The following is a 24,760-nucleotide window of genomic DNA, read 5'->3' as shown; positions in this document are numbered from 1 at the left end:
ATTAAGTAAGTGTTCAATATAGGGGGCATCAGCCCAGGAAGCAGCAGTTATCTACTGACAAGCTTTTCTAGGTCCTAGCACAGATGTTGGGTATCATCACTGTATCTCATGGGAGAGTTCGTGAGGCTTCCCAATTAACCTGCACTGCTTCTGTCTTCTCTTGCATCTTACTGCCTATGTGCTGTGTCACTTTAGTTCAGAGGCGAGTGAATGGACGGGAAGCAGTCAAGGTGGGGTCACTGGGCTTGTGGGCCGTCTGGGAGGCCAGGAGTTAAGGTGGAACTGCAAGTACAAAGTGTAACTATCAGCCTGTCTCCAGAGGCAGAGCTGGGACTGAATCTCCAGGAATCACGTCTTTCTCTTGTTCTCTCTTGCTTACTTTCAGAAGCCTAAACCCAAGCCTCTCCCATGTCTGTCTCGCCTCCTAATCTCCAGGACAGAAAATATTTCTGTTGAAATTTGAAAAACATTTCAGTTGTATTGTCTGCTAAACACTGTCCTTAGATGAATTGGAATGATAGCAAGCAATATCCTTCACAGCAGTAGTGATTAATCAGGGGACTATAAACATAGGAAAATAATTGGCATTTTGGACTTCTCTGGTGGTTTACTGGTTAAGAATACAGCTGCCAATGTGTAGGGGACAAGGATTCAGTCACTGGTCCAAGAAGACTCCACGTGCTGCCGGGCAGCTGAGCCTGTGTGCCCTCGAGCCTGTGCTCACCGTGAGAGTAGCCACTGCGGTGCAGAGCCTGCACACCAGAACTGGAGAGCAGCCCCCTCTCGCCACGAGAGCGAGCCTGCGAGCGGCAGTGGAGACCCAGCGCAGACAGATAAACGGAGTTGGCATTTTAACTTTATTAGTCAACCCAGAGGTTCCCAGACTTTAGTTCACAGCAGTAGTAGCATATCAGTTTTTTTATCATGACATTAGGCCACAGGGAATACCTAACAAGTTTGTTTATTGGATAGTTAGGTACAAACAACAAAGTAAGTACTAATATCCCAACAACAGTTTACAACTGTTTGAAGAAAACACATGAATTGAAAGGAAAAAATATATTCTTGCATTACTACAGCCAGTTGCTTATGGAATATGTGTGCCTCTTGGCTACAGCACAACTCCTTAAACCTTAGAACTGGAACCTTAAGACATCTGTCACCCACATTTTCTATCCCATGTTGAGTTTTACATGGTACAGTCATCCCTTGGTATCTGTTGAGGATTCTGTTTTAGGACACATGAACACACAAACACACCCACTGCCAGGCGCCCAAATCCAGAGGTGCTCGAGTCTCTTATATTGCAGCAACATGGATAGACCTAGAGATTATCATGCTGAGTGAAGTAAGTCAGAAAAAAACAAATATCATATAATCATTGCACATATCATTTCACTTGTATGTACAATCCAAAAAAATTGATACAAGTGAACTTAGTTATAAAACAGAAATAGAATCATAGTTGTAGAAAACACATTTAAGGTTACCAGTGGGGGGAGGGGGGGACCCATGGGAAGATTGGGAGTGACACACACTGTCTGTATCAGATAGAGAACTTTTAAGGACCCACCGTGTAACACACAGAGCTCTGCTCTACGCTAATGACCTTCACCGGAGACGAGCTTAAAGACGAGTCAGGGACTTCCCTGGCGGGCCAGCAGCTTGGGCTCTGCACTGCCGTTGCAGGGAGCTCAGGTTTGTTCCCTAATCGGGGGACTGGATCCCACATGCCTCAGCTGCGAGTTTGCATGTTGCAGCTAAAGATCCCACATGCTTCAGTGAAGATCGAAGATCTGTGTTCTGCGACTAAGACCCATCACAGCCAATAAATCAGTATTCAGAAAGAGTTGGTATATGTATAAATGGAACTGATTCACTTTGTTGTACAACAGAAATTAACATTGTAAATCAGCTAGCCTCCAACAAAGAAATTTTGATGGCATAGTGTTTTCATATAACCAACTGTGTGTCCTCTGTCCTCTCCTATACTTTAAATCACCTCTAGGTTATTTATAGCTAATGCAATGTAAACATTATGAAAATAATTTTAGACAGTGTAAATTCTGTGTTGCCAGTGCATAGCAATTCAAATTTTGCTTTTTAGAACTTTCTAGAATATCCCCTCCCCACATATTGTTGATCTGCTGTTGGTGGAATCTGCAGATAAGAAGGACCAGCTGCATTGCTTTTTATGACAATAACTGCTGAATGCAGGCTTTGGAAGATGGGACGTTGTTGGATATAGTAGGGTATAACATCAATTACCTTGCGCTGATAGTTCCCACTGTGACATTCTGTGGTGCCTCAACAGTCAGTCTTTGAACCAGGATACTGACCATCCAAGTTTTCTTCATCTTTTTCTTATTCCTCTAAACTGGGAACATGCTATAAGATGCCTGTTGGGAGTAGGTCCAGAATTGGACACCCAGTGGGGTCTTTCAGCCTTTTTTGGGTTGAAGACAATAGGTGAAATCCTTTTCCTGTCCCTTGACCTTCCCCTGTCTCAGCCCTGTACCCAGCGGCTCCTGCGTCTCAGCCACAGGTCAGTGTGAAAACGGGGAACTGCGTTTTTGAAACTTTCAGATGTAAAACTTCGGTTGATTTAAGTTGAAAACGATTTATACTTTGTCATGTGAATTTAATTAATAAATTCCTCCATATCTGCAGATTTATAAGTGACTTTCCAGCCTCCTCTCTCTAAAGAGAGCTCTGGTGCTGAGAGCTGTTCATTTCCTGCAGGACTCAAGAGCAGACAGAGAGCCACCCTGTGTTCATACAGGGTTTTGCCCTGTCCCCGCGCATCCCATCTTCTGCATCTGTAAGCAGCATGCTGCTGTGTGCAGGTATAGTTGAGGATGCAGCTGTATTCCAGGCAGGAATGAGATTCTTTATAGTTTTTGCCTCCTGGTGTCCCTAGAATCAGACTTCAGTGCCTCTTCCGCCCCCCACCCCTCGCCCTGTGCTCCTTTCACTGTCTTCCCTGCCCCACAGTCAGGGACTCACGGAGGACGCGCGGCCAGCGGGGTCACATGCTCCTGTCCTCTCAGCTCGGCACGTGCACTGGTGTCTCTCCTGCCTCCAGGCCTGTGCCCGTGTTACTGCATCAGTGGTACCTTCCCCTGTCCACCGCAAGCCTTGTCTCTCTCCACCGTACCCACCATAGGAGTGCCCATCCCCTCTGTCGGTGGTCACAGCAACCCTGCCATTCTTTTTCACGGTACTCGCCCAAGTGTTGCTTAATCACTCAGAGAACATCATGTGGACTACAGAGTCCCCAAGCATGGCTTGTAGCTCAGATGGGATGCATTGGCTGAGCAAGTGAGACTATAGGAGTCACGTTTTCCATGTGAGAATGCAAGCTGGTTTCCTTTTCCAGAGTTGTGAAACTGAGCTAGAAGCCCCAGAGTGACTGTTGTGTGTGGTCAGTGTAGGGTGACTTCAGTACTTGAGTCATTGAGTAACCACCTGCTGTGTGCTAGGAGGACAAGAGTGAAGTCAAGATGGCCCTCGGGCTCCCAGCTGTGTATGTGGGGGAGGCGACCATCAAAACCACGAGACACGTCAGGGAAGCACCAGATACAGCAAATGAAAGGCGTGAAGGTGACAAGAGAAGGGGCCCATCGTGGCCCCCATGTTGTTTGGCGTGTTGATACTAGGCGCTGGGACAGTGCAGGCTAGGGGCAACTGCCGTGGGGCCCATTTACTTGAGGTGGCAACCCAATTGGATCTGTACCTTAAAAAAGTCATCCTGGCTCTCACACAGCGCTGCTCACCAGTGCCTCTCTTGGCCCATAACAGATTAGAGGTCCTTGTTGGTTTCCCTGGTGGTCTTGCCGCAGGACCTGAATCAATGGCTTCTGAAAGTTTCTTAAGGAGTTTACTTGCCCTGTTCTTAAAGGCTCGAAAGGATGTTTTAGCTTCTGTCACAGACATACTGGTTTAAAATAGAGATGAAGCAAAGTTAAGGGTCAGATTTTCTGTAGAAAAAGTATTCATTCTTTGAGCAGAAAATTTAACTTCCTTGGCTCAAGGGCCCATGTGGGCCTGGCTTGAAGGTGAAGGAAAATGGTTCTGTCCAGAGCCCACCATCCTTTGGCTTTGCTGACAGTGCACTTGAAAGAGAGAAGGCACAGCCCAGCCCTGAAGCTTTAGAAGTCGTTTACTTTGACTCCTCCTTGCCTTGGGGACACTGCTTGAAGATTCCCAGAATGTCATCACTTAATGGAAACTATGGGGCTGTCTCCTCCTGGTGGGATGTGGTTAGCTCCACCCCCTGGCGGCCTGCGTTCTTGTAGCTGATAGAGTGCCACTGCCCTAGAGCCCGGCTGTCTCCTTCGGGGTGGGGTGGCTCCTGTCCCTTGCCTGCCGGAACTCACCTGCCACAGGCTTGGCTGTGTCATTTACGAGCTTCTTTCTGGGAGAGAGCGAAGAGGAGAAACCAGACTGCACGTCAGTCTTTATCCTCACTTAATTCCCCCCTTCATGATGAGGCCACAGTTAACATTCATTCCCTGTGCTCCTCTGGACATGTTGGTCCTGCTGCGTAGAAACCGTCCCCCAGCCAACTCCACGTGTTCTTTTTTTTTTTTTGATTTATTCTCCAGGTGTTCTTAAACCCCTCTGACATATTTCCATCTCTGTGTGCTGCCCCTCTGTCCGTGCTTGTGTCCCACACTTGGCATATCTTGTGTCTCTCTGTACCTTGCTTGTGGCCACCAGACGAAAGGCTCCTGGCCAGCTGGTGTGTTGCCTGTGTCATTTGTTCTTCTGTCTTCCCTGTATTGGCCCAAAACTCCAGTTTCTATTTCTGCCCAATAAATGATTACTTCCATTCACTTACTTGTGAAAGGCTTCGAGGGATCACTGCATAGTCTCCGCTGTCTTGGGGATGCCTCTCCATCCTCACTCCCTCTTCCATCAGTTTCCTGCAAATTCTCTTAGCCTACTGGCTTCCCTGGGCTTCCCTAGTAGCTCAGCTGATGAAGAATCCACCTGCAATGCAGGAGACCCTCAGTTCAGTTCCTGGGTCGGGAAGATGCGCTGGAGAAGGGAGAGGCTCCCCACTCCAGTGCTCTTGGGGCTTCCCTGGGGGCCCAGCTGGTAGAGAACCCACCTGCAATGCCAGAGACGTGAGTCTGATCCCTGGGTTGGGAAGAGCCCCTGGAGAAGGGAACATCTCCCCACTCCAGTATTCTGGCCTGGAGAACTCCATGGACTGTATAGTCCATGGGGTCGCAAAGAGTCGGACACGACTGGGCGGCTTTGACCTTCACTGGCTTCCCCACCTGGAACCTGCAGCAGGTCTCACCTGGCTCCCTCTGAATGGGACCATAGGGCAAGGCCAAGTTGCTGTCACAACTCCCACTTTATTTTCCTATCTTGATACTTGTATCCTTTACTATGTTGTTGTTTTCTAATTAGTTTACTGTTTTGTTTCTAGTACCTTTATTTTGAAAGAAAACTAAATCAGAAGTCACATATGGATAATCAGTAACATTAGAAACCATGAGAACAAAACAGTGTTGTTAAATTTCATCCGGAAAATAGTATTATTGTCTGCTGACGCCTCTAAGTACAACCTTTTAACACTGGTACAAGCAGGGGCTTTCCTTAGCATTGCTGGGGTCAGAATAAAAAGAAATGAAGAGGGGAATAAGTAATTAAATGGCAGCTGCGTAAAGGCAGTCTGCACTCCCCTGCTGGCTTCAGGGACACAGTTCTGTGAACTCCTGGCTGAACTTTGCCATGTCATATTACTTTGCGGGTGGCTGTAAGACCCAGCTTCTGTGGGATTGAAGTCCCACTCTTTTATCAGCTAAACCTCAGAACTAGAGAAATGTCTTCTCTCGTCCTTGTCACTCACTTCAGGAGTGAAGGCATGCATTTTGTGTGCGAGGTTCCACACGCAGCCAAACGCAGCTTCCAGGGTGCCGCCTCCCTCTCTCACACCCTTCGGCTGCCCTCCACACGGCTTCACCTGAGGTCAGCAGTGACGTGCTCTCAGCCAGATTCCTCCCTTCCTCCCGCAAAACACTCAGTGTTGAGTGATTCAGCCTAACCGCTTGTCCTCTCTTCCCCTCTGTTCTCTGAGCACTCTTTCTGAAGAGTACACACCTCATCCCACCCAGCTTTTGGATGCTTCCCCTCCCTGAATCAGTCTGTGGCCTCCTTCCTCCTTTCACTGGGGTGTGTTTACTCAACTCAGGGCTCCAGGGTCCACCCCCTCCTCTCCAGGCTCCCAGCCTGCTACCCCGCTCCCATTAGGAGCACCTCAATCCCCACTGTCCCACCACAGCTCACTGCATGACGCATTTTCAGGACCACATGGCCCTTAGTTCTGGCCATACTTGTACCAGAAGTACCCTTGGTGGAGAAAGGAAAGTGCCTTGTACCCTCAGAGCCTGAAGCAGACCTGTCCTGTCCCGTAGTTGTGCTCCTGAGAGCTTGTGCTATTGCACTGTTCACTGGCCTGCCATCAGATTGAGTTCCTTCGGGAAGTGCCGCTTCATGGCCCAGCTCCTAGCACACGGCTCTCCCGGCTTGGAGGGTGCTTCCCACAGGCTGCTGGCCCATCAGTCTCCCTCACACTTTTATGCCGGACACCTCTCTGGTTTTAACTCTGGGTGTCCCTTCACCATCTCCAGCACTGTGTGCAGGAGAGGTACCAGGAATCAGTTTTGCACCTGCAAAACCCCTTTTCCTGTAAGTGTTGTTACAACTGGGTTGGTATTCTCCTTGTATAAAACTTAGAGGTTGCCATAGGAGCTGTCCTTTCCCTCTTGGGTCTTGGGAGTTACCTGGAGGGCATAAACCTTAAAGTCTTACTAGCCTATTGGAAGCAGTTGGACATTATTGAATAGTTGCATGACCACCTCTGGACACCTGACTGGCACTGCTGTAACACAGCCTTCCTCTAGCATTGACAGTATTGACCTTTCTTGTGAGCTAAATGATTAATGACTTATTCAGGGTGATGGATTTTTTTGTTTGTTTGTTTTGAGTGATTGGTATTCCATCTCAGAACAGGCAAATGGTGCTCTTAAGTTTTATATCTATATGGTGAAAGGGGGTAGAGAACAAACAAGGATTCAGATCGCTAGGATCCACAGTCTGCCATGGGATGGCCATGGGCTCCCCACGTGGGTTCCTGCCCCCACATCAGCCTTTTCTTTGGAGCAGCGCTCTCTCCTTGGGTTCTCTAGCCACTTGATAGCTAGGTCTGTAGTCAGCCAGAGCACCCTGGAAGGAAAGCGGTCTCCCTGTTGGCTTTGTCAGGCCTCAGACCAAGAGGTTCAGCTCTCCACCACCCCCCATGACTGACTTCACTACTGAGTTGCTTTTATGTAGCGAGTTCTTACCTTGTGCATTTAGAATTCAGTAATTTGCCAGTCCTTCCTTGGAAGGACTGATGCTGAAGCTAAAGCTGCAGTACTTTGGCCACCTGATGTGAAAAGCTGACTCATTGGAAAATACCTTCATGCTGGGAAAGATTGAAGGCAAAATGAGAAGGGGGCAGCAGAGGATGAGCTGGTTAGGTAGCATCACCGACTTGGTGAACTTGAATTTGAGCAACTTCTGGGAGATAGTGAAGGACAGAGGAGCCTGGCTTGCTGTAGTCTGTGGGGTCACAAAGAGTCAGACATGACTTAGCGACAGAACAACAACAGTAACGTTTTGCCAGAACTGCATTTGTGGAAACCATTGTGAAAGCCTTGTTTTAAATTACACTTGGACTGAACCAGAATGCCTAGTATGTGCTGAGTGTCTTCCAGAAAGAAAGCTGGGACAGAGCCAGCCAGCTTGCCCCATTTTTTCTTGTCCCCTCTGCCTACCAGAGTCCTATAGTTCCTCTTTCCTTAAGCCTTTGCCTGAGTTTCTCAGCTATGGAGGTTTTCTTACCCTCACCGAACTCCTGGGTTTATTACTGGAATTTCTCATTACATGCAAGCAGCTCCTGCCTCACTTTCTGATTGTTCCTTCTTCTTGCCAGTGGTAAAGTGTCAGAAAGGTAGTGCACAAAGAATGCAAATGATCAGTACGCTTTTAAACAGATGTTTCTTCTCATTAAAAGGGTGAAGAGTAAGGGGTGGGTTAGAGTGTTTTCCGAGGGGCAGTTTGGCATTAGGAACATGAACCCGCTGCCCTGTGGTTGTCCTGTTACTATAACTGGACAGGTGCACAGTCACCATTGCAGGGATGCCCACAGTACGGCTTGAAGCAGGGGTTGTTGAGGGCAGTGCATGGACACAGTGCTAATAAGGCACTGATGGGGGGGAGGGGGAGGTCACATGTGCTGTCCCCCACCCCGAGCCCCCAAAGAATCACAGGAAGTGCCCCTCTATCCCTTTATAAACAAACTTTGAAAAGCTGGTTAATAAAACAGTAGGTCAAGTATGGATTCATTTTTATGTTATCAGCAGTTACCGTGTGGTATTTCTTTAATCTGCAAGCATACATTATTTAAGTTACCAAGAAAATATTTTTTGTAAGTGTGAGCACTCAGCAGTGGATTGCATGGGCTAAAAAGGAACAGGCAGTCTGGCCTTCCTGCTTGGCCCCCCACTCACCAAGTGGAATTACTGATGTGGCTAGATGTTTCATGAGCCGCAAATACAAACAAGAATTTTAATGAAGAGATCATTTGAAGCTTGAAATCATCCTCTCTCACACACAGTGTCCACTAAAAACTCAAGAGGTGAAAACTTGGTTTGTTGTTTATTGTATCCACCCTCCCGTGAACGCCGTAGCTCCCACAGCCCCTTTCAGCACCTGGCCGACTCTAGACTCCATGGCCTGGCCCGCACAGTTGGTTCCTGGTCTCTCTTCCCTACTGGATGATGAATCTTTGAGGGGAGCAGACAGAGGGGCCTTTTCAGTCAGGGCCTGGAGTGTCTCTCCAGCCGACCCAATCGGTCTTCATCAGAGGGGCTCCGCCTTTGGAGGCCAGAGCCCAGGGGGCTGTGTCACTGTGAGTGGCTCCCCTATGCTGCCTCGTCTCTGACAGTGGCTTTTGCTTTGTAGATTGCCCGGTGAAGAATGTGATGGGATCAGTAGCATGTCTGCGGAGAGCGGCCCTGGGACGAGATTGAGAAATCTGCCAGTAATGGGGGATGGACTAGAAACTACCCAGATGTCTACAACGCAGGCCCAGGCCCAACCCCAGCAAGCCAACACAGCCAGCACCAACCCCCCTCCCCCGGAGACTTCTAACCCCAACAAGCCCAAGAGGCAGACCAACCAACTGCAATATCTGCTCAAAGTGGTGCTCAAGACACTATGGAAACACCAGTTTGCGTGGCCTTTCCAGCAGCCTGTGGATGCCGTCAAGCTAAACCTCCCTGTGAGTAACCTGGGCAGGGTCCAGGGCTGCCGTCCTCCAGGTCTCCTCCCATGTTGCTCCTGTGAGGGTGGATTGATGGGAGGGGGGAGTCAATCTCCAGTATGCTTGAGTGAGTGGTTTTAGCAGTCCTGATGAATGGAAGTGGGGAAAGAGGAGAGGTGCTGACTGGATTAAATAGTAACTGGTTTCTTTGATGTTAACGATTCTGGGACATATTGTGTGACGAGGTAGGAATAGAAGTGGAGGGGTGCTTGCAGCTTGCCCTTGGTTCAGGGGAGCTAAAGTGGGGTCACTTGGTGGTCCAGGCCCTCACTCCTCAGACTTGGTTGGCCAGACTGACCCAGTAGGTTCAGCAGACATGGTTGGTTCAATTCTGAGAATTGGCTGGCTGCAGTACCTGTTCTGCTGCTGGCATCCTCATTGTCACTCGGAGCATGGGGTGGGGAAAGGTAGCAGAATGGAGCCAGGTACACGGAGGTGGCCTGGATTGGAGGGGGGGTTGTGTTGTGGCCATGCTACACTTGCTGCTGTTCTTTTAAAAGTGCGCCTATTCTTCTCCTTTCTCCTTTGTGAGCTTTCTCTTTGCCCACATTCCTAGCAAATATCTCTGGAAACTCAACTTCTGCCTTTAACTGAACCTTGGGGAGGAAACAGGATAAACGTGTTAATTTTTTCTGTCTTCAAAGCATCAAGGACTAATTGTCTTTAAATTGTCTTCTGCTGTTTGCCAAATCCCACACACACCTGGGCAAGGGAGTTGCGATTAGATGATTGTTGCAGCTGACCCAGATGTGAGTTTGTGAGTCAGAGCTGCAGTACTGTGGACCCCAGCCTCTGCCCAGCACCTGGTTTCAAGGAAGAGGGACCCATCAGTGCCACCTTCCTTGCTTGACCGTCGCTGTGTCTCTGACAGCTGTCAGTACTGTCTGTCCATTGAACACCCATCGTATGCACTCAGGAGGAGAGTCAGGTGGGGCGCTGCAGGCCTGGGTCATGAACTGGCGGAGCAGAGTGAGTGGGAACAAAAGAAGGGTCCTCATGGAATATGGGCTCCAAAGGTCACTCTCCTCATTGAGCACAACCAGCAGTAGAGGCCGTGAACCCCGTCACTGGAAGGAGGTTCTTGGGAGAGCTTGCGGTACTAGCTTCTAGCTAGACTGAGGGCTGGGCTGTGCGGGATCCACAGGTGAGGTGACCTTCCTAGAGCACATGCAAAGAGTGGGGAGAGAAGGCGCTGCGATTGGAGTCCAAGGGGGCCGACGGCTTTTATAGCACTGGAGGGAGCAGGAGGCTAGGAGGATCACCAACAGAGAGCAGCCCCCCAGGTATCCACATCAGAGACTACAGGAAGGTCAGAGAGCTGAGGATTCCACCCTGACACTCCGTTGGCCTTTAGGAGGGCATTGGTGACCTTAGGAAGATGTGGCGCAGAAGTAGAAACCAGATTCACACTGGTGTGAATAGGAAGGTGAGGATGTGAAGCCTCCGTTTCAAGAAATTTGACTTTGAAGGGAAAGCGTGGCAGGGCCAGGTGGAGGAGGGAGGGTTTGGTTTGTTCAGGTAAATGCAGAGGGAGCAGAGGCACGGAGAGCTAAGAGGGTGAAGACTGAGGAGAAAGGGCGTCAGTGGACCAGAGATGCGGAGAGGGCAGCGTGCCGGCCAGTGGGACAGACAAGGCTGTGTGTGGCCGTCAGGCTGAGGGGTTGGAGTTTGAGGCCATTCTCTGAAGTGGAGGCCAGGCGCCCCTGGGGTCCCAGTGTGACTTGGTGTCACCCTCAGCAGCTCCAGTGGAGGAAGAGGAGGCTGGGGGGTGGTGGCACTGATCCGGTGTCTTCACAGAGGTGGCTGAGCTAGGGGCTAACCCAGAGGGCTGGGGCAGGGCTCTTCGGCTGGGGACAGTGTCATACTGAAGCCCCGTTTTCCAGGGACAGCCCCCTCCCCAGGAAATGGGAATAGGGCCATCCCAGACAAGAGTTTGTTCTTTTTCTGTTTTCTGATCCCTTCCAGATCTTTCCAAGTCTCGGCCTCTGCTCCCCACAGGACTTAGCAGAATGCCTGCTTCTGTCCCTGGGCACACACGTGCAGATGGTCGTCTTGCCCCTTATGCCCCTGCCTCCCTTTCAGCGCCCCCGCACTCACCCTCGCCTGTTGGCAGCTCGCCTCCTCCTCCCTCTCTGTCCTCAGCTTCTGTGCTGTTGGGCCTCACACTGCCTTCCACACGCCAGGGCCGCTTCAAGCACCTGACACCAGTCTCAGGTGGTGACACGGCGGTCCTTGGCCATGGAATAGATTCTGAATTTCCCCCAGGGCATTTATATTTGGACTTGGTTCTCTCGGGAAAGGTGGTCAGAGCAAATACAGTGTAGAAAATTTCTTTCAGTCCCCTCTTGAGGCTTGCTTGCCAGGGTACCTAGGCCTGTGCCTGCAGCCCCGTTTGGGGCAGGGGTGTGAGCTGTGTCAGCTCTCAGGTGTATGCCAGCGACTTCTGTTCCTGGGCAGGACCTCGGTGCCTGCCTAAGCACGGACTTGCCCCGCTGCCATCAGGCTGCCCCGGGAAGTGCCACGGTTCTGACACCTCACCTGGGCCTGATTGCGGGGGCCTCAGAGAGAGTGGCCCTCGGTGGGGCTGGCTGTGTGCAGCTGCGCCTTCTCGCCTGCCCCTCTGTGGCCCTTCCTCCTGGAACCCAGGCACTGTCTGATCTATCCCCAGATCCTCCTGTGGTTGGTTTTTAAAATGAGCTTTTGCTTTTAAGATAGGTTTCGATTTGGGGAAAGGGATGATGGTAGAAGAGAGTTTGATTGGAAGGGCTCTCGCCACATCTCCACCTGCTGTCTGATGTCTTCTGTTCAGCACTAGTACAGTAAGATCCAGAGGTTTGAGGAGTGGGCCTGCTGGAATTTTGAGTTTTTGTTTTTTTTGTTTTTTTTAAAGTAAGAATTGTGAGGACGCCATTTGATTCTTCATCTGGCACTTAACCTGGTTCGTTGTTGAACTGTATGTATTCAGATACTAGTGGATCCTTAGTGATAGACTGTATGTAGGTGAAAGGAATGGAAGTGAGATGAACTGAAGATAGAGGCTTTTGCTCCATGGTACTTCAGTATGACAGGAAGCAAGGGGTCAGTTTGTTTTGGTGGGCTGGAAAGTATTTTATGGATGTGGATAATTTCACATGGTAGGGAGAAGGTAGAAACTACCATGGGTTATTTTACGAGATGATAACCACTTTTTTAAAGGTTGAGCAACTTTCCCTGTTACTTATTCTGAATTGCCACTCAGCTTTTAGCAACTCTTCTGTGAACCACTTTATCTTGGAGTCCACCCATGGGATGGCTCACTGAGGCGGTGGAAGAGCTTAGGCCTGCGTGTCTGTGGTGAGACGTGGGGTGAGAGCCACGCCCCACCGGTGAGTGCTGCCTGGTGGCGGAGGTGACGTTGACCTTTCGCTCTCTCTGCTCTCCAGGATTACTATAAGATCATTAAAACACCTATGGATATGGGAACAATAAAGAAGCGCTTGGAAAACAACTATTACTGGAATGCTCAGGAATGTATCCAGGACTTCAACACTATGTTTACAAATTGTTACATCTACAACAAGGTGAGATGCAGGGGGGGCTGGTGGAGAAGCAGAAGGCAGAGGAGGTGGTGGGCGTGTCTGAACCCGTGGGCAGGGGCACTGGGTGCAGCTGGGATTGCAGTCTGAGCAGAGGAGACCACTGGTGGCAGAGGTAAATGGGACCGTTGGTTTTGTGTGTGAACTGGGTATGTGTCTTTTGAGGCCAATAACCTTTTGGTTATGTTTCCAAGCCGACCTTGTTAGCTGGAAGCATGTGCTTCTGATGCCCTTGGGACTTTGGTTCTTGAGCATGTCTAGTAGAGAAGATGTGAAAAGGACAGTAGAGAATCACTAAAAAGTTTGTTAGGATGACTCAAATTGTCAGGAAGGAACCTCCTAAAATGTAGAGAAAAATGTAAAGAAAGTGAAAGCTGCTCAGTCGTGTCTGACTCTTTGCGAACCCATGGACTGTACAGTCCGTGAAATTGTCCACACCAATATACTGGTGTGGGTAGCCGTTCAGTTCTCCAGGGGATGTTCCCAACCCAGGGATTAAACAAAACAGATCTCCCACATTGCAGGCGGATTCTTTACTAGCTGAGCCACCAGGGAAACCCAGTTGTAAAGAAAGGTGTGCTCAAACAGAAACCTAAATGTGAGAGAGGGTACAGTGTGGGGCCTGCTGCATCTGCAGCTGTGGACATGACCATCAATAATAGCTTGTGGCTGTAGAATCAAGTATCCCTTTGTAGAGACTTACATGTAGGCCTAAAGATCACGTCTTAACCCAGTAGCCAAGCCATTCATCTTGGCTATGCCATGAAGCCAGATCATTTGTTTAAAGTCTCAGCTCTCATCGCTAGGATTAAGGGAAATATGTACAGGTAGGATTCTCCATTTAGAGCTGAGTGGGTTGAGGGATGTTACAGGTGAGGTGGCAGAGTGGGACCCATAAGGCAGTGAAGAATGGGCATTTGCCCAGGCCTCAGTGAGCTGCTTTGGCAATACCCTGGGGAACGTTATTGGAGCCCTGCTCATATATCCTATGTAATCCAAGTAATTCTGGTGAAATTGCATTGTGTCAAGGGAGGGACCCCTGTTTGTGGTTGGCAGTGCTTGATAGATACTGAAGGCATTAGGATGGTTTCTCAGGCCAGAAGTTAAAAGGCTGGAGAGGCAGCAGACTTGCAGGCCTGTGAAGCCTCCGCAGTGCCAGGTAGCATAGCTGTGTTGTGGCCCTTTGGAGTTCAGATTGGAGGACTCCGAATACGACGCTCCACACTTTGGGACCTAGGATGGGGAGCTCTTGTTCTGTCTAGAAAGGTGGGGAGGGCTTTCCAACCCTCACTGTGTGTGTCTCCTCTTTTAGCCTGGAGATGACATAGTCTTAATGGCAGAAGCTCTGGAGAAGCTTTTCTTGCAAAAAATCAACGAACTGCCCACTGAAGAAACCGAGATCGTGATAGTCCAGGCGAAAGGACGAGGACGCGGGAGGAAAGAAGCAGGTAGGGCGCCCGCAGCGGCTCCACCGTGCGGCAGTGGGAGCGGCTATGCCTCCCTAGTCGGCCAGCCTCCCCCAGGGCCCCTGGGGGCTAGAGTGGAGGGAAGATGGCTGTATTACACGCCCCCTGTGTTGGTGCTGTTTGGGATACGCTGGAGCCAGCGCAGAGGGTCATACGACCCTCCAGCACAGTAGAAAACATTGGGCCTTGCCTGTCTCTATGGACTTCAGTTGAAAAGAAAGTGTGGCTTTTTTTTTTTTTTTTTTTTTTTTTTAGTTATTTTGAAATTATTTGAGTTCTTCATCCCACCATAGAATGTCTTTTTTGTTTTGGATAAAATTAATCTGATCAGGGGTAGTCTTAGTCTTAACTAATCCTAGAGCCTTAAGGTTTGTCACTTGGGTTATCTTGATCCACTTGTGTTAGAGTCATACTTGCTAACTGGATAGTCTTCTGAAGTCAAACTCTCTCTGTCTTAGCTCCCACCCCACCCCTGCCCCCCAGCCTGACACACCATTCTGAAGGCCAGTTGGTAGGGAGTAGCCTACTTGTGAAATGTTTCTGTCCAGGAAGTTTTCACAGCTGCCTTCTGCATCTTGCCATCTGCAGCACCCAAGTTGCAGAAAGATGATGCTTGCAAGGTGGCCTGTGCTGTGAGGTGTTTGCTTCTCTAAGGCGCAAGCTTTCACCTGACTTCCTGTCTTGCGTGGAAGGGATATTTTCATGGGAGTGAAGGGGGTTGGCTATCTCCCCTGCAGTGCTGAGGGGTAGCCAAGGAGAGCTGGTCTTGAGGGTCACCCCTGAGCTGTGGAACCTGCCCAGGGGTGTCCAGTATACTCAGAACCAAGGAGCCCCACCCTCCCTGCTGGGAGGGGTTTGGGCTTCACCTGGGTAGCTGTGGGGCCTTGTGTGTTTTGGCTCACCCACACTGCTGCAAGGAGGCCGTGTGAGCCAGTCCTGAAGGGCAGCAGCTGTCCAGCCTGCCCCTGTGATTCAGAGGGATGGGGGGCTGCCAGTTTCCAGAAACCTTGGCGCGGGCTGCCGATCCCGGACTCTTGCCAGAAACGCTTACTCAGAAGGCAGCGTTTCTGGGAATGAGGACAGCTCTGCCTGTAAGTGCCAAGGAATATTCTTTTGCTATCACTCTCCTGGTGCTAAGTCTCAGTGTGAGTTTCCTGTTCCTTTGGCTCAAGCCTTCGTGCTCATGAAGGGGTCTTTGTGCCTGAGTGAGGACTTGGAGCCAGGACACCCCAGGAAGTGTGGAATGTGGTGTGCTGCTGCTCTTGGAGCCTCCTGGGACAGGTGGACAGATTTGTCTTGAGGCCCAGGGCGTTCGGGCTGTTCCGTCTCGTAGATCCCTCTGGTGACTCCGTGTGCCATGCCCGTGGCACCGTGTGCTCACCACGTGTGGCCCTGTCCCCACAAGGTCAGCCAGCGTGCACGCCTGGCATCTCACCCCTGTCGCTCTTATGGTTGACAGGGACAGCAAAGCCTGGCGTCTCTGCGGTACCGAACACGACGCAAGCGGCAACTCCTCCGCAGACCCAGACCCCTCAGCAGAATCCTCCACCTGTGCAGGCCACACCTCACCCCTTCCCTGCCGTCACCCCAGACCTCATCGTCCAGGCCCCTGTCATGACCGTGGTACCGGCCCAGCCGCTGCAGACGCCCCCGCCAGTGCCCCCCCAGCCACTGCCCCCCCCTGCGCCAGCCCCCCAGCCCGTGCAGAGCCACCCGCCCATCATTGCAGCCACCCCGCAGCCTGTGAAGGTGAGTGTCCTGTGCGTGTGTGGCCCAGCCTGGCCACTTTGTAGCTCCGCTACATCAGAAGCGGGGAGAAGAACCCCCTTCCCACTCCCCCAGTTGCAGTGAGGCTTACAGGAGACAGTCACCCATCCTTGCCAATGCTTCTGGCTCCCAGGGCACTTGTGGGTATTTCGAGGGGGCATCAAGCTGTGTTTAAATCAGCATAGCCTGAAAGCTGCTGACCCAGAGATTCTGTAATTGAGTAACACCTCCCAGGTGGTTGCTGCCCCCTTCCCAGTTCTAATTTAGACTGTGTGTTTGCAGTTCCTGTCTAAATAATCTCTGAAATGTGCCTTCTGTGGGTGGCCAGTGACAGGGGTGGGCTTGGGAGAGGTCCCTGGCCTGTAGGAAATTGCTTTCAGAAGTCTCTTTGGCCTCTGGTGAGCAGATCCCAGCAGATCCCACACTCGGTTATGTGCTTTCTCCTGCCACTGGCTGGGTCCTGTCCCAGCTGCAGAATAGAGTGGTGGGACAGGGCCTCCCTCTTTTCAGTCCTTCACCGGTGGGATTACCTTTGGGGTCTGTTCACTGTGAGAATTGAGACCCTAGAAAGGACTTGGCTTCAGGAGTGATCCAGAGGGCCCGCTGTGCCAGCCGCTGCCTCTGACCATGCCTGTCGCACCTGTGCTCTTGGCAGACAAAGAAGGGGGTTAAGAGGAAAGCAGATACCACCACCCCTACCACCATCGACCCCATTCATGAGCCGCCCTCACTGCCCCCGGAGCCCAAGACCGCCAAGCTGGGCCCCCGGCGGGAGAGCAGCCGGCCTGTTAAACCCCCGAAGAAGGACGTGCCTGACTCGCAGCAGCACCCGGCGCCAGATAAGAGCAGCAAGGTCTCAGAGCAGCTTAAGTGCTGTAGTGGCATTCTTAAGGAGATGTTCGCCAAGAAGCACGCGGCTTACGCCTGGCCCTTCTACAAGCCCGTGGACGTGGAGGCGCTGGGCCTGCATGACTACTGTGACATCATCAAGCACCCCATGGACATGAGCACAATCAAGGTGAGTAGATGTGTCCCTGAAGCTGGGGAAGGGATCCCTTAGAACTGGAAAGTCCAGCACCTCTGAGGCCTGTGCAGGAGGAGGACCCAGTCTCACAGTCTCAGGAGCTGTCTAGATCTCCTCACCAACCCAAAGCAGCCCAGCGCCCCCTGCTGGGCATCGTGGAGGGTGCAGCCTCTGAGATCGTGGGAGCATGTTGGTCACGGACAGCAGTGCTGCCCCTTGCCTCGTCTGAGGACTAGCCCTCTGTGGTCTTGAGGCCCAGTGCCCATAGACAGCTTCACGTGGTAGGTGCTCCAGTAGGGTTTGGAGAGTGGTGACTTTGACAGGCTCTTAAGAGGTATATGAGTGCTGGCATTTTAAATATATATACACACACACACACACATATATATATTTTCTTTTTTTTCCTTTGGCTGTGCTGGGTCTTAGTTGCAGCATGTGGAATCTTTAGTTGCAGCATGCAGGAGCTAGTTCCTTGACCAGGGGTTGAACCAGGGCTCCCTACTTTGGGAGCTCTGAATCTGAGCCATTAGACCACCAGGGAAGTCCCTAGTGCTGGCATTTTCTTGGCATTTTTGGTTTTGTTTATTTTAAGCCTTTGGCATTTTTTCCATGTGGGAGTGGAGTAAACCTGTCCAAACTTGGGCAGAGCAGAGGACATTGCTGTGTTCCTTTTGATTGGTGTCCTGTCCGACGTCAACAAAACAAGCACAGGCCAGGTCAGAACTAGGCCCAGCCCTCTCTTTACAGTTGTAGCTTAAGCTTTGTCTGTGTGGATCGTGTGTGCTCCAGGCACAGTAGGTTAGACGCTAGCAGGACATTTCCTGGCCTTGAGACTTGCTGTTAGAGTATCTCTGTCTACCTGATGCTGAGAACTGAGGTAATAACTTCTCCCCACTGAGGTCTGGGTTAAACTCCGAGCCATTGAGAAGTTGACCTGCTCCTGCAGACAGCCCTTCTTGAAGCAGGGGCAGCCATGACTAACCAGGACCCGTCCTGTCTTTTTAGTCTAAACTGGAGGCCCGTGAGTACCGTGATGCTCAGGAGTTTGGTGCCGACGTCCGATTGATGTTCTCTAACTGCTACAAGTACAACCCTCCTGACCATGAAGTGGTGGCCATGGCCCGCAAGCTCCAGGTGAGGCTCTGGGGCAGCTCCGGGTGTGGCGTCCTGCCGCAGGGCAGGCTGGGGTCCTGGGTGGGCTAGGCCTCTATGGGCCTCAGCAGGTTTTACTTGTCGCTTGCTTTGGTATAATGCCATGTTGCTTTGGAAGAGTGGACTAAAGTCAGGATAACACATTTACTTTACATTGGGATTATTGTCTTTTGATTAAAGTAGGGTGGTTGGTTTTGGTCTTGGGCATTTTGGGTTTTGGGGTGTTCCACTGAAAGCCCCCCCAACCCCCCCCCCCACCCCCTGCATTCGATTCCCCTTGGCTGGAAGAGTGCGCATCCTGTGCATGGCCCAACTCTTCTCCAAAACAGACCCGTCTCAAGTCGGCGAGGGACGCTCTTGCCAGGTAGACACTTTGTCCCAGTTGTGAGCTGAAGTAACTGCTCACTTGCGGGCATTTCTTCACTAGAGCCTTGAAAGCCATGAGGTTTGCCTTCCCGCTGCAGGGCGGCTGCTTCTAGACGTTTTGTGTGGCCGTGGAGCCCCAGTGGGGTGGGATTCATGGCCACTTCAGGTTGGTTCTGGGTGGTGTACGCTGTGGAGTGCACCCATGGGTGGGAGGGAGGGGGCAGATTACAACATAAATGTGTGAGCTAGCTCCACTTTTCTTTCTTTCTTTTTATTTTTAAAAAGAAACAAGGAACGACATATGCCCAAATTTCACCAGAGACAGATATTTTGAGTAGAAAGATCAGGAGTTAAAAATTATGGAGAATAAAGTCAACAGTTAGTACTGTTACCTGTTTTCATTATTATAATTTTTTGAAATCACATGTAATGAAAATTCCCAGCCTCTTCTCCCCAGGACCCCAGGTTGTGCTTCTGCTTTCAGGGTCAGAGCAGGCTGGACCACCCGTTGTCACACTGTCCAAGTCACACATCCTGCGGCAGGCTGTCTCCTGGGGTCTGGGTGGGGCTTCCTCACACTGGGCTTTCTCTGTCAGCTGTGGAATCCTTCCAGAAGCAAGGACTTGCACAAGACCTTTGGTGACCTTGGGTCACTGTCTATTGGAGACCACTCAGGCTCTGCTGCCCACCTGTCTCCCAGCTCTGCTAGCTTCACACATTGTCCCACACTCAGCAGCATATTGTCTCCTATGTCATCGTCTTGGAGCCAAGATGTTCTTTCACTTGGGCCCGTCTGGGTCAGCCTTTGATGTCCTGAACCTCTATGTATTTAAAAAGAAAAGAAAACATTATTAGTATGAGCCTGGTTATTGTTAATTAAACATGCACTCAGACTTGAAGGTTTTTATTTCTGCTGACTGTTTATTATTTTATTTGAGGTTTTTTGTTTTTGGACGGGGCACTGTCTTCAGTTTGGTGCTGTATTGTCTGCTTTCTTCACAAAGTTGCCTTTTTTACTGTTTACTTTTGCCTTTCCAGGAGCTGCTCAGGCTTCATACCTGTGCTGCAATTCTCAGACATCGCCACCGGGTGGCAGCGGTGTCCTCAGAGCCATACAGACACACACACACACAGCATTTTTCTTGTTCTGGGAGTGCCATGAGCATGCCCAAACATGGGGTTTACTCATAGCACAGACACCGAGGTGTTTGCCACACGGCAGCTCTTTTCTAAACATTGGTTCCAGATGCAAGGCTGGAATGGGACAAGGTCCTTGCCCTCGAGGAGGGTCCACTTAGGTGGGGGGCAGAGGGCAGTGCCTGGCGGGGCCACTCAGCACAGGGCTGCCTCTGTCCCCGGCTTGCTTTGGCCCTTGCAAGTTGGGTCTCCATGCTGCTGAAAGTAAAACGCCCGGTAGGGGGTAGGGATGTCTGCTTCAGCAGAGTCGACGTGGCAGGTCCTGTGTGGGCATCTCTGGAACACAGTTCCTGTGTTTTACAGCATTTAGAGCTTTGTTTTTCTTTCTTTCAAAGTTTTCCAGGATTAGCGTGGTTTAGGTGGCTAGATTGCCTACTGGGGAGGAGGAGCAAAAAAATTCTGGCCCTTGTTTGCCTCAGAGGAATTGGGACCTGCTGTGCCCAGGGCCTGGGGTTTACCCAGAATGTTTTATGGGAAAGGATCCACTTTATATTTATCGTCCAGCCTCCAAATGCTGGATCTTTAGAAAGCCCACATCCCACCACCTGGCAGCTGTGGTCACAAAGACAGCTAGGAACCCTTGGCCTCAGGGTGTCCTTGGGAAGCTGCAGGTGACTTGAGCTGAGGGTTGCTAGCCTAGCTGCTGGGCCCAGAGCTGCTGCTGGTAATATCCATTGCTCTCTGTTCTGCTGTGAAGAGAGGAGGGGTAATTTAGGAAGTTTTGTGCCTATGTGGATTAGCAGAGTTTTATTTTGGCAGAAAGTGCAAATTCATGGTGGTACACAATTGTTTTACAGCAAGGGAAAAACATTAAATTGGGGAAGGTACATATATATGCAGGGCCCCGATGTACCTCCAGTGTATGTATGGTTGTGTGTGTTCATGTGTGTATCTGAGTGTCCACTCGTGGCTGTGTCTCCAGCACCGGGGGCCAAGTGGGCCTCCACGGCCTGAATTCTGCTTCCCACTTCCGTGCCCCCAGCCCCTGAGCCTGGTATGCCCAGGTATGGCTAAGCCCGAGAGCAGTATCCAGGTGGGGCAAAGAAGGGCTGACTGGACAGCACCTCCCCTTTGGTCTCCAACTCTGCTCAGCTGGAGGCTGGTTTGCCTGAGAGTCTTTGGACACTGCCACCTCCTAGCACCTGAGCATCTCTGTCACTAAAGAGGGTGGGGAGCTTCCTCCATGAGTCTGATACTGCCCAGGGTAGATGGCTCTGGTCAGCACTATAGTGAGAAGAGATACTTCCTCTCTGAAACCAGTGTTCTTTCCGATGTTGAGAATTGTGATGTGGCCCAGGTTCTTGGAGTGGGGTGGAGGTCATGTCATGCTAGGCAGAGTAGATGGGTTCACCTCAAGACACTACCGTCCTAGCACAGAAGGCCTGAGCCCTGCTCTCGTGGTGTGCTGCTGATGACTGCTCCTTCCTGTCACTCCCCCTCCTGAGACACTCGCCCTGGGTGTGGCTCATTGGGTTTTCCTGTCTCTTGCCTGACCCCACGCCACTTTGACCTTTCTCTCATTTGTACCATCCTGTGTCTGCAGCTGTTGTTACCCTCTTCTCATTCTTAGGTCTCAGGTTCCCCCACAGTCTCTTTAACTCTTGCTGTTTCTGCCTTAGCACTTAGGACACATTATAACAATCTGTGTTTGCCCCTTGAGGACAAGGAGCACATCATTCTTGTTTACCACAGAGCAGGTGCAGGTCTGACTCGGTCACTTGGGAAGGTTTTCTGCAGCAGCGCTTAGCTCACTGGCACACAGGCCCAAGTGTGTTCCTGGGGTGGCCCCCCTAGGGCTGGAACAGACCATGGAATGATGGATGTGCAGCTGGGCACAGCCTCGGAGGCTGGCAGCCCACTTGGCCTTCTGTCCCATGCTCCTTGCTGTTTGGCTTTGGGGCCTTAGTAGGTCAAGGGCCAGAAGCAGCCAGGGAGTGGAAGGAGGCTTCATTTCTACAACAGCCGTAGCCTGCGGGGCAAGAACAGGGGTGCCCTTGTGGTAAGGTAGAGCTGTCTGGCCGCTGGCATGGGGGGCTGGGTCGCAGACAAGTGACACCAGGTAGCTTCTGCTTGGTAAAGGATCACCTCTCAGCAGCACCAAGTGCTTGAAGCTGTCCTCTCTTGGGGTCCAGCTGCCCCATCGCCTTCTTAAACACACTTAAGTGTGGGTGCAGCTCTTCTAGATGCTTGTAGGGGGCAGTCGTGGGCCTGAGCCTGCCCACATTCAGGGCGCTATGGGCAGAGATGGTCTTGCCCACAGGGTCTTGCGCCTGGCAGTCTGAACAATGATGATGTCTGGTCATCTCTCCTATTATTCTTCTTTGTTGCCCTTGGATCTGCTCCAGGATTTATTTCTGAATAAATATAGAAAGCTATTGCCCTTCTTAACCTCAAACCCACTCAGCAGAGTTCAGGCAGGCACCTTGTTTGAGAGGAGAAACTACCTTGGAGGAGGTCAAACTGAGTGATCTGGAGGGGAGGGAACAGTACCACAGTTTGCTGCCCAGATTATGCTTTCCCAACTCTCTGGGCCTGGGGAAACCTGAAGATGTGTTTCCAGAGACATCAAAAGAGTCTCCTAGGTTGTGCCCTGTCAAATACACCCCAGTTTGAAATAGCGGCCTTGGAGTTTGACCCTGTGGCCCTTCTGGGCCCTGCTATTCTCTCAAGCATCTGCTCACACTTGAGAAAGGTTCCCACCCCCTTCTGTTGTGTGAGTTTCTGTATTAAACTGACTTTCTCTGGGCTTAAAACAGATCTCAAAATCCTGCTGGGAAACCAGCTCTGTTCCTTCCACCACTATCAGTTCTGAGTCATCATTGGATTTCTGGTGACGAAGCCCCTTGGGTAGAGAGGGAGTGGCCAGCTGGCTGGCAAGGCAACACACAGCTAAACCCCTGAAGCCCAGGAAGGATTGCTGCCCCCCTGGATTCTGTGACCCACACAATTCCATCAGATTTCTGAATCTCAGAGTTGGAAGGTCTTGGGATCTCCTGGGGTGGGATCTGGTGCTCGGTCCACCCAGGTCTCTGCTCAGGTAGCTTGCGCCTCACAAAGCCAGCTCTCTGCCATGGCCTGTCCGCAGTGCCCTGAACCTCTTCTGAACTTCCTCACGTTTCTGTTGTGTCCTGGAGACGCCACCGCCAGTGAGGACTTGATCACCGCAGGCTGTGGGCTCTGTGCTGGGCACACTTCCACCTTGGGGCCTTCATTCCCTCTGGAACTCTAAAACTGCGGGTCCTGTCTGCTGCCTGTGGGGATGTGAACCGTAAGAGAGCCTCCTATTCTTCAGTGTTGGGTCCTGGTGCCCAGCCCAGTGTCCAGCAGGCTCCCCTGGGGGTGCTGAGTGAGCACCCGGCTGTCGGGAGCCTCAGAGCAGTCTCTCTGAGTCTCTCCAGGTCTGCAGCTTCAGGGATCCCCAGGCTGATGTCCTCACTGGGCCAGCCGTCTCCTGGGATGTGGGTCACCTGTCCTTACTTAGGCCATGTTGGGAGTGCCTTTCACTCCAAGTGAGATTTGAGAGAGGAGTTTTGGAAGAGCTATCGGGAGCCCTTGCGCACGCCTCAGCTTAGTGGCAGGAAGGGGGTCACTGCTGACCCAGCCCCCTCTGCTTCCTGTTGAGTCAGCCCTCCCAGCCTAATGGCGTGTGTGGGGCCACAGCCCAGGCGCCCCCCCGGGCACCCAGCAGCCCTCATGGGCACGGCTTCCCCTCCCTCCCCCGCCTCCAGGATGTGTTCGAGATGCGCTTTGCCAAGATGCCGGACGAGCCCGAGGAGCCTGCAGCAGCCGTGTCCTCCCCGGCAGTGCCACCTCCCACCAAGGTTGTTGCCCCGCCCTCCTCCAGTGACAGCAGCAGTGACAGCTCCTCAGACAGTGACAGCTCCACCGACGACTCGGAGGAGGAGCGGGCCCAGCGGCTGGCCGAGCTGCAGGAGCAGGTGAGGGCCCCGAGGGCGGGGGCCGCCCCGCTGGGGGCAGGGGTGCGCACGGGGTCCTGGGCTTCGCGTGCCAGCCGGCCCCCTTGTGCCTAGTCAGTGCATGTTCATCCTTATATGTACATTGTGGGTGTGGACGTGGGCTGACATGGCCGTTCTCTGGGCAGAAGTCAGGTTCTGGAACGTTCTGGTACCTGGAAGGAGGTGGTTGAGCCAGTTTGTCTGTCTCCTGGGGCTTCCTGGATGCTCCTCTCCCTGCAATTTGGCCTTTAGAGCCCATACGTGTCTATACACTCTTGCCCCGCCGCTTTAGGGACCCTCTTCCTGGGACCAATGATGGTCATGGGGCTTCAGTGTCAGCTCCTCTGACAGGGAGGACACTGGTCTGCCCTGGGGGTTCAAGGGTCTGGGTGGGCCTGGGCCCCGTGGATATCTGGTGAGACGGCAGGTCATGACAAGAGTGTGTCTTGCTTGTCTGCACCATAGCTCAAAGCCGTGCACGAGCAGCTTGCAGCGCTTTCACAGCCCCAGCAGAACAAACCAAAGAAAAAGGAGAAAGACAAAAAGGAAAAGAAAAAAGAAAAGCACAAAAAGAAAGAGGAAGTGGAGGAGAATAAGAAAAGCAAAGCCAAGGAACTTCCTCCCAAAAAGACCAAGAAAAATAACAGCAGTAACAGCAGCACGAGGTCTGTGGCCGCCCCTGCTTGACAAATGCCCCCTCTCTGAGACGGGCCTCGGAGGGAGGATGGTAGGGCGTGGTGGGTAGCGAGACGCCCCCAGCTCACCGATTTTGGTCTCAACCTCAGCTGCGCGCTCACAGAAAGGCGTTGCCAGTGTCCCCTGTCCCCTGTGAAGACCACTGGGAGGGGGTGTAGAAGCCTCCCCAAGCCCTA

General features: G+C 51.7%; 1 protein-coding gene across 2 annotated transcripts in view; it reads left to right on the top strand.

Annotated features, from left to right (window-relative positions):
- Positions 1-24,760, top strand: part of BRD4 (bromodomain containing 4) — an 86,317-nt gene that overhangs the window by 44,059 nt on the left and 17,498 nt on the right. For both annotated transcript variants that reach the window (XM_043467127.1, XM_043467128.1), the window contains exons 2-9: positions 9,025-9,343; positions 12,808-12,945; positions 14,273-14,408; positions 15,886-16,175; positions 16,849-17,211; positions 18,223-18,351; positions 23,661-23,870; positions 24,354-24,553. In XM_043467127.1, coding sequence (XP_043323062.1) covers positions 9,059-9,343; positions 12,808-12,945; positions 14,273-14,408; positions 15,886-16,175; positions 16,849-17,211; positions 18,223-18,351; positions 23,661-23,870; positions 24,354-24,553 — 1,751 coding nt within the window. In that variant the 5' untranslated portion in view covers positions 9,025-9,058. The remainder of the gene's footprint in view (positions 1-9,024; positions 9,344-12,807; positions 12,946-14,272; positions 14,409-15,885; positions 16,176-16,848; positions 17,212-18,222; positions 18,352-23,660; positions 23,871-24,353; positions 24,554-24,760) is intronic.

Source organism: Cervus canadensis, chromosome 4 (assembly GCF_019320065.1).
Source record: "Cervus canadensis isolate Bull #8, Minnesota chromosome 4, ASM1932006v1, whole genome shotgun sequence".
In the NCBI taxonomy this organism is placed as follows: Eukaryota; Metazoa; Chordata; class Mammalia; order Artiodactyla; family Cervidae; genus Cervus; species Cervus canadensis.
Note: the sequence above shows the minus strand (reverse complement) of the source record. Positions and strands in the feature narration are given on the sequence as shown.